The sequence below is a fragment of the Taurulus bubalis genome (genome assembly GCF_910589615.1).
Source record: "Taurulus bubalis genome assembly, chromosome: 11".
NCBI lineage: Eukaryota > Metazoa > Chordata > Actinopteri > Perciformes > Cottidae > Taurulus > Taurulus bubalis.
The window spans coordinates 1032685-1042684 of record NC_136599.1 but is presented as its reverse complement, the minus strand read 5'-3'; the positions used below and the strand labels follow the sequence as shown (position 1 = coordinate 1042684).

Here is a 10000-nt window from a genome sequence, read left to right as displayed (position 1 = left end):
ATGTATCTCTTATGTATCTGTATGTATCTCTTATGTATCTGTATGTATCTGTATGTATCTGTTATGTATATGTTGTGTATCTCTTATGTATCTGTATGTATCTGTATTGAGCTGCTCTCCCTGTGCCCTCAGCTGCTCAACAAGGTGGTGTTTGTGGTGAGCTTCGTGGGCAACAATGGGACCTTCATCATGGGCTACAAGGCCATGGTGATGGACGTGGAGTTCCTGTACCACCTGGCCTACGTCCTGACCTCCACGCTGGGGCTGTGTGTGCACGAGCTCTTCTACAGCATCCTGGTACACGCCGTGTGTGTGTGTGTGTGTGTGTGTGTGTGTGTGTGTGTGCACGAGCTCTTCTACAGCATCCTGGTACACGCCGTGTGTGTGTGTGTGTGTGTGTGTGTGTGTGTGTGTGTGTGTGTGTGTGCATCGCCGTCTCACCCGTCTCACTCTCACCCGTCTCACTCTCACCCGTCTCACTCTCACCCGTCTCACTCTCACCCGTCTCACTCTCACCCGTCTCACTTTCACCCGTCTCACTTTCACCCGTTTCACTTTCACCCGCCTCACTTTCACCCGTCTCACTCTCACTCGTCTCACTCTCACCCGCCTCACTTTCACCCGTCTCACTTTCACCCGTCTCGCCCTCAGCTGTTCGACCTCATCTACCGGGAGGAGACGCTGTTCAACGTGATCAAGAGCGTGACCCGTAACGGGCGCTCCATCCTGCTGACCGCGCTGCTCGCCCTCATCCTCGTGTACCTGTTCTCCATCGTGGGCTTCCTCTGCCTGAAGGAGGACTTCATCATGGAGGTCGACCCGCTGGCGCAGATCGCCGAAGGTGCTTTTTATGAATATGTATTTCACGACTTCATCACTTCATGCCTCCATGGTTCACCTTTGACCCCGAGACCGAGCTCTTTATTCCCACTTTCAAACCTCCTCTGTGTGTGTCTGTGTTTGTGTGTGTATGCGTGTGTGTGTGTCTATGTGTGTGTGTGTGTGTGTGTGTGTGTGTGTGTGTGTGTGTGTCTATGTGTGTGTGTGTGTGTGTGTGTGTGTGTCTGTGTGTGTGTCTGTGTTTGTGTGTGTATGTGTGTGTGTGTGTGTCTATGTGTGTGTGTGTGTGTGTGTGTGTGTGTGTGTGTGTGTGTGTGTGTGTGTGTGTGTGTGTGTGCAGCTCCCCAGCAGAGTGAGGCCTCTCAGGACTTCCTCAAGTCGTGCTCTGCAGACAGGGTCAGCTGCACCGTGGAGACGGAGGCCGTCAGCGTGGAGGAGCAAGAAGGTGAGCGTCCTTCTAAAAGTATGACGATGATGTATTATTATTAATGTTCTAAAAGTATTACTACATGTCAGTAGAAGTATTACTACATGTCAGTACATTGTGTGTTTCAGAGCCGAGCTCCGAGCGAGCGTGCGACACGCTGCTGATGTGCATCGTCACCGTGCTGAACCACGGCCTGAGGAATGGGGGCGGAGTCGGAGACGTTCTGCGCAAACCCTCCAAGAATGTAAAGGACACGCAAAACATGGATACTTGTACACACAGCGTGTACTAATATTCAAATGTAGTGCTACTTTTACTCTGTAATAACATCTTGTAAGTTGTATATACATGGTTGGTTTGTGTGTGTACGAGCAGATGCACCATACATATACTACTCATGTACCTTGACTTTATGGAAAGCAAAAAGTTAAAAATCATCTGAAACATGTGTTTATATTTAGTTAATAAATAGGTTTTACTTGTTTTTGATACAAAATGTTCTTCATAAACACAGAAGAACTGAAGTAAAAAAAAACGTCTACAACATTAAAATACACATTGCACCTCTAAATATGTGGTGTGTGTGTTTCTGTCTGTCTGTCTGTGTGTGTGCATGTGTGTGTCTGTGTGTGTGCGTGTTCAGGAGCCGTTGTTCGCGGCCCGCGTGGTGTACGACCTGCTCTTCTACTTCATCGTCATCATCATCGTCCTCAACCTGATCTTCGGCGTCATCATCGACACGTTCGCCGACCTGAGGAGCGAGAAGCAGAAGAAGGAGGAAGTGCTGAAGACCACGTGCTTCATCTGCGGTGGGGCTTGAACCAGCGACCCTGCGGGACGCCTCTCACTCAGGTGTGTTCTGACGCGTGACGGCCGGCTCTTTGTGCCGCAGGTCTGGAGAGGGACAAGTTCGACAACAAGACGGTGTCGTTCGAGGAGCACATCAAGCTGGAGCACAACATCTGGAACTACCTGTACTTCATCGTGCTGGTGCGCGAGAAGAACCAGACGGACTACACCGGGCCCGAGAGCTACGTGGCCCACATGATCAAGGTGAGGCTCCGCCGGCCAATAGGAGAGCTACGTGGCCCACATGATCAAGGTGAGGCTCCGCCGGCCAATAGGAGAGCTACGTGGCCCACATGATCAAGGTGAGGCTCCGCCGGCCAATAGGAGAGCTGCGTGGCCCACGTGATCAAGGTAAGGCTCCGCCGGCCAATAGGAGAGCTGCGTGGCCCACGTGATCAAGGTGAGGCTCCGCCGGCCAATAGGAGAGCTGGAGTTAAGGAAGTACCGGGGTCTAAACTATTCTTCTTCTTCTTCTTCTTCTTCTTCTTCTTCTTCTTCTTCTTCTTCTTCTTCTTCTTCTTCTTCTTCTTCTTCAGAACAACAACCTGGACTGGTTCCCCCGCATGCAGGCGATGTCCCTGGTGGTGACGGACGGTGACGGTGAGCAGAACGAGATGAGGATGTTGCAGGACAAGTTGGCGACGACCATGAAGGTGGTGCTGACGCTGACCACGCAGCTGACGGAGCTGAAGGAGCAGGTATGAACACACACACATCTATATACATATACATATATATGTATACACACACATATACACATATATTTCTTGCACTGGGTATATTGCTTCATTTTGCCGGTCGCATCCCGTCCCAAACTAACTAGTAACCGTGAGTTCTTTCCCGCTCTTGCAGATGACCGAGCAGAGGAAGAGGAGGCAGAGGATGGGCTTCGCTGACGTCCAGGCGGGAGGCGGCGCCGCGATGCCGCCCAGCGCCGCGGGAGGAAACCACCAGATGTACAAAACATAAAGAAGACTGTTTACATCTGTAAACAACAACAGAGCTGGGCGGCTCCAAGGGAGGAAACGCCTCACAGGGATGTCATCAATAAAACACTAGAATCTACACATAAAACATATGTTTCTCACTAAAAAAATGTTCTGTTCGCTTTTTATTTTTAATGTCTGGACGTGAGTGATGGACAGACTGCCCACCATTACTGGTCAAAAGACAGAAGACGTGTTCGCGTCTCAGCTAAGTTTACTTTGGCTCATCCTTTGATCTTATTTCAAATGTTAAGCACAAAGTACATATGTGGTCCATACAGACGCACAACAAAAAAAAGCAACAATTTGTTTCAAACCAGAAATGTTTTTTAAATGAAGATCAACCTGAAAGTTACGCAGATTATGCACGGAAAATCTTTAGAGAACAAGTCATACTTTACATTTTTTACAAATTTACCAGAAATCAGCACCATTATTGAGCCAAATACTCAATATTTATTAAATAGAAGTTAAGAAAAGAATGAAAATTGTGCTTGATTTTTATGTTTGACCTATTTCACCTTTTTTTCCCCATCGAAGTAGTTTTTCTCTCCTACCTTCATGACCTCAGAACAGGTGGAGCAAGAGTAGTTGTAATACTAGTGTTGGCCACTAGAGGCTGCAGTGCCAATGCACTTGACCCAATCCTCAAAAAAGGAGTTAAAAATGTGTTTTGTCCTATTTAGAGCGCGCTGCATTACCACCTCTGGTGTCCAACATTTGTATTACACCAACAACACCTTTTTCCACAAGTTATTATGTCATAAGCAGACAAAAACTGTTTAGATTAGAACCGGAAACCATACAAACAACTTTTAAGACATCACACACTTCCTGGGCCCTGTTTCTCGTACCTGGCTAAACAAAGTCAAGCAGATGTCCTAATCTCCAGTTTAAATGAGCGAGATGATTGACATCAGGCTGTCTGGGTTTCTTCACGGCTGAAACGTCTCGTTCATTCTAGCCAGACGTCAGTCATCTGATAAATGCGCCGCTCCTCTTCAGAAGGATAATAATGGAGCACTGACCCCACCATGTTCTACCAGTACAATGACAATAAACTCAGAGGAACCTCTTTTTATTCCTCTGCTGAGAAGCAGGAGATGACCATGAAGGCATATGAGGAAGTCAAGACCGTAACCATCATTCACAGCAAACGCATTGAGAATATTCCAACGTTTTTGCAACATTGTTGCCATGAACGCAACTTTAACTCCGCCCCCTCTGAGAGACATAAGCGTCTAAATATATCAGACAAGTTAAATGCGTCAGTGTTGAGAAAATGTATCGGCTAATTTGAAGTGCTTCATCACCCAAATCAATCAGATTATATTTACGAATAAATATATACTTATGAGGATATATGTACTGTATGCACGTATGCATCATGTACTATATATGTGTATATTTAGCTTGAATATGTGTATGGGCGGATCAGTGTGTATGTATTATTCATAATCAGAAATTCAATCAATTGAAGCAGTGAAAATACATTGTGTGTGATTCTCTGTATTCTCATCACCTTAATCATGTTCTACAATAATGATATGCATGGTGTACTAATAACACTGTCATATAATTATGATGCTTCAACACATCCATAAGTTTCTTAAGAGCTAAATAAACTTAAGAACAGCGGCATGCAGCGGCTGACAGTCTGTGTCTGAGACGATCAGCTGCGTCTGTGGTGATCAATGTCCGCGGCTCGAGAAGCTCTCTAAATAAAGTATTTCTTGCCGGCAAAATCTATATCGCCGCGTACAGGAAGTCATGATGATGTAAAGGATGGATCCTGTGATCTGAAAGAACTCTCTCCCTATGAAACTAATATAATAATATCGCTCCTTCATCAATGAGGAAGGGAGCTGCCTTTTTGTCCGGTGGAGTGTCCATCTTATCCAGTGAAGTTCAGTTAACCTGCCCGGGAGCAGGTTTACATTTTTGGATGTGTTGCTATGGTGATTTATCTAAGCTTGCTTCGAGAAACCGAGAACGCCTGACCTGCGTCATCTTATCCTGACAGTTATCCACTAACTCAGTAACCAGGTACGAGGAACAGAAATAGGGCCCTGGTCGGAGCGCTTCGAGCTGTTCAGTGTCACAGAATAACGTGTGAATGTTAAGAGGAAACAAAACTACTCACGTTAGTCATTTTAAGGGAACAGAGACTGCATCATTGGTTTGGCGATGACAGAATTAACATTTACATTAATATTTGTTTTAAACTTTAAAAAAGTGAGTTGAACCAAGTTACGTTATTTTTGTAAATGTAGGGATATTGTGGTTTTAAAGTGATATATATATATATATATATATATATATATATATATATATATATATATATATATATATATATATATATATATATATATATTATGGTTTAATAGTGATGTATTTATGGCTCAGTTCAGACACTGGATTATAAATGAGATAAGATACCATTTACTTTCTCTCTTCAGTAGCAACAGACGGGTACACTGAGTGAAGAGGAGGAAGACTACGCATCTTCATCTAAATAAAACTTCTCCTGGAGAGCAAAGTGTGGTTTGATTGTGATTTAATATGACGATGAAGTGATGACTTTTTTAACAGACTTTGGATGTGAACTACAACTTGACTGGTTGTTGAAAGCAGAGCAAAGCAGGGTGGTTATGACGTACCATGATTTTATTTCATGTCATGTTATGAAATTACTTATAACCTCTTCCTGTACTATTTGCCTGAAACGCATATTTAAGGGATACCAAAAGTTAATTAAAAAGCTCTTCCTGAACCATTGAGTAAATGCATGGTTTTGGTCTGTTTTGAAAGGCAAAACTGAAGCTTTTCCCCTAACAGTCAGAATCACTGTGTGCTGCTGACATTGAGTATGTAAGTTTTTACACAATATAGTAGAAGTTTTTTCGGACTTCCTTGCTTTAACTCTGCCCCCTGAAGCAGCATTTTGTTCTTATCGACATTTCCTTGGTTCTATGAAACGCCCGTCATCAGAACAATCGGTCGCAATTGGGTCGGTCTTTATACGAAAGAAGAGGGAGGGGCACTTTCTTTCAACGCAGACTCTCGTTAGCTATTCTAGACTGTGGACAGAACATGCAAGCTCCTATTGGTTCAAGTGAGGTGTCAATCTAAAGGTCAGAGGGCAGCAGCTATCGGCAGTGATTTCATGCAAACGGGGTTAGGACGGAAAATAAATTAATAGAGGCATATCTGCTGGCTAATTTGAAATGATACAACAGCAACGCACATTTTCACTCACATTTTCTGCATGTAGGACCTCATTAGGAATACATTGGTATGGACCATACATTGTCCTAGGTACCCAGGTATCAATGCACCTTCTCTGGGTCAAAGTTGGTGAAATCCCCCTTTCAAAGTACCAGGGACACCGGGGGGACGGTAACTGCTAACCCAGGTCTAACTGCACCTTCTCTGGGTCAAAGTTAGTGAAATCCCCCTCTCAAAGTACCAAGGACACTGGGGGCAATAACTCACAGTGGGGTTAAGGCTGACCAGCTCCTGACCCTATTGGCAGGTATTTTCCTGGCTGGACATGTAGTCCTATTGCCTAGCCGCACTGGCAGAAATTGTCCCCGTTGTCCTTTTTTTCAAACATTAGTAATAACTCATCACATAGCCTAAATAGTCTGAAAAATGCAGGAAACATCCAATCTGAGGTGTGGAACCTGCTCCCAAAGAGCCTCGTCTCTAAACCCTCTGGGGAGTTATCTTCTGTTAGCAGCATGCTGGTGTCCACCACAATCCAGTATTGTGTCAAAAAATAATTTAAACGTGTTTGTATTGCACCCAGAAATATCCCAATTGAGTCCAGGAATGACTGAATCTCCTTTTCCCAAAAATTCATTTTTCCCTATTGGCAAAAATTGTCCCAAATGACAGTGAAAGAAGTCTTGTAATTTTAATTTAATACTTTAAATCAAACCAAAGATGTGCATCCTTTTCCCATTAAAAGAGGGGCTTCTGAAAATAAATACCCCCAATTTTGGGGCCAATTGCTGCATGTTAAGGGCCCCAACACAGGCCCAAAGTGTGAAATTGGACCATTATTTTTGTAATCTTTTTTGACCAATGTAAAAATGGCCATAATCTCTTAAATATTAGTCCTAAAGAGTCCAGATTTTGCTCAGACACCCTGGACTGGGCCTATAATGAGGTCATGGGGTGAAGAAATAATAGTCTGTCTGAAATCAAGAACTTGAAGAGGATGACTTGAATCAGCACCCGATGCAGCAAGTCTGCAGACCCTTCATATTTCTATCTTCTGTTAGCAGCGTAATAGTGAGTTAAACCCAACTGATCCTTGAAGAGAGCCCTCTGGTGTCCACTCTAAGCCAGTGTTGTGCCCAGGTCTCACTGCACCTTCTCTGGGTCAAAGTTAGTGAAATGACCCTCTCAAAGTACCAGAGACACTAGGGACAATAGCTGGCAGTGGGTGGTACATACGTGCAAGGGCACGCCAAGGTCTCACTACAACCAGGTCTCACTGGACCTTCTTGGGCTTCATTTTAGTGAAATCCCCCTCTCAAAGTACCAGGGACACTGGGGACAATAACTGGCAGTGGGTTTAAGCCTGACCAGCTCATGCCCGCATTGAAGCACTCAAACCTGGGTAGACCTGCATGCCAAGTGACCCCTGGAGAAGCAGACCTACCTCTGGAGCGGACCCACGCACCCCTGAGTTAAAGCCCCTATCCGGCCATCCAAGAGTCTCGTACCCTTGGTAAAATAAACTGCCATTCGGTTTAAGACAGTAGGCCTACATGTCCGGCCCATATAAATGTGATGGAGATGGCAGTTTCAGTTATAAGGGAATGAATGACCCGCACCTGTGCTTGTTGCTGACCCTTCATGTTCCAGTCATCAGACTCTGTTGTGAGCTGAAGTACATGAAGAACTGTGACACAGAAAGCTCATTCAAAGGTTTTATTGAAGCAAAAGAAGCATCATCACTATGAAAAAACACACCAATAAAACACCTACATTCAGAATTATGATGTAAAAACTATGAAGGATGTTCTTCATGATCAAAAGTAAAAGCACTCATTATGCAGAACAAACTCTTTAGAGACTATAATATAATAAACAGCATGTTATTGGATCATTATTACTCATTAATATTCTTCTACAAAGCAATGCATCATAATTAATAAGGTTAACACACATTATAATAAAAATCTTAGTCTGCAAAGTAACTACACTCTTAGAAATAAATGTGCTGACTAGAACCCTGGAGGGTCTTTGGCTCGTCCAGGGTTCCTGCTAGAACCTTTCCTAAAAATTCCTTTTCAGAGAGTTCTACCGAGAGCAAAGTTTTACCCAGAACCATATATGAGAGTTTCTACCTTCTAAGGGTGCAAACAAGATCCCACGCGTATGGATAAAGGAAGCCTCTGACCAGAGTGGATTGAAAGAACATTACAGCTCATCTCTTCCCTTCTTCCCGGTCTTCTTCTCTTCCTTGTGGAAGACTTTTCCATCCGCCTGCTTCTTCCAGCTCAGCTTGATGTCGTCGTTCAGCCCCTGGTCCTTCAGCTTCAGTTTGAGCTGAGAGACAAAAACATTGAGAGAAGAAGTCTTCAGTAAAGCTGTTGTTCCTCTACATCCTGCATCCTGTCTCACACTGTCCTCATGTGGAAGCTCTGCTGGAGAAGAGCTCTGGTTTCCACTAGAGCAGCTTTGTTGTGTTGTGTTGTCTGGACACAAGTCTACCTTCAGTAATGACGTGTCCACGTCTGCACTGCACATAGCACCTTTACATGGTTCTGATAGTCCACTTCAGGGTCTCCCATTGTCCACTGGCACTAAAATCTGCTGACACACAATCCTCAGAGGGACCAAGAGGCTCCTGATATTTCCAGTTACTAAATGAGGAGTCACTTCCATAAGACCACTTCCATCCATCTCTGAAGAGGGGGACCTCTTTATGAAATCACATCTTTATGACATCACATCTTTATGAAATCACATCTTTATGACATCACCTCTTTATGAAATCACATCTTTATGACATCACCTCTTTATGAAATCACATCTTTATGACATCACATCTTTATGAAATCACACCTTTTGACATCACATCTTTATGACATCACATCTTTGTGACATAACATCTTTATGACACCACATTTTTGTGACATCACATCTTTATGACACCACATCTTTATGACATCACATATTTGTGACATCACATCTTTATGACATCACATATTTGTGACACCACATCTTTATGACATCACATCTTTATGACATCACATCTTTATGACATCACATCTTTATGACATCACATCTTTATGACATCACATATTTGTGACATCACATCTTTATGACATCACATATTTGTGACACCACATCTTTATGACATCACATCTTTATGACATCACATCTTTATGACATCACATCTTTATGACATCACATATTTGTGACATCACATCTTTATGACATCACATCTTTATGACATCACATCTTTGTGACATCACATCTTTATGACACCACATCTTTATGACATCACATCTTTATGATACCACATCTTTATGACACCACATCTTTATGACATCACATCTTTATGACATCACATCTTTATGACATCACATCTTTATGACACCACATCTTTATGACACCACATCTTCATGACATCACATCTTTATGAGACCACATCTTTATGACACCACATCTTCATGACATCACATCTTTATGAGACCACATCTTTATGACATCACATCTTAATGACACCACATCTTTATGACACCACATCTTTGTGACATCACATCTTTATGATACCACATCTTTATGACATCACATCTTTATGAGACCACATCTTTATGACATCACATCTTTATGACATCACATCTTTATGATACCACATCTTTATGATACCACA

General features: G+C 43.3%; 1 protein-coding gene across 2 annotated transcripts in view; it reads left to right on the top strand.

The window, feature by feature from the left end:
* The window catches only part of itpr3 (inositol 1,4,5-trisphosphate receptor, type 3), a gene marked incomplete at its 5' end in the record, with an annotated part of 66901 nt that extends 61590 nt beyond the window's left edge, over positions 1-5311 (top strand). Inside the window, 8 exons of one of the 2 annotated variants that reach the window (XM_079225905.1) lie at positions 133-297; positions 652-841; positions 1181-1285; positions 1396-1511; positions 1911-2076; positions 2160-2320; positions 2653-2814; positions 2969-5311. In XM_079225905.1, the coding sequence (XP_079082031.1) occupies positions 133-297; positions 652-841; positions 1181-1285; positions 1396-1511; positions 1911-2076; positions 2160-2320; positions 2653-2814; positions 2969-3085 (1182 nt within the window). In that variant the 3' untranslated portion in view covers positions 3086-5311. Of the gene's footprint in view, positions 1-132; positions 298-651; positions 842-1180; positions 1292-1395; positions 1512-1910; positions 2077-2159; positions 2321-2652; positions 2815-2968 lie in introns of both variants that reach the window. The other variant, XM_079225906.1, reaches the window with a different exon arrangement.
* Positions 5312-10000: the final 4689 nt, after the last annotated feature.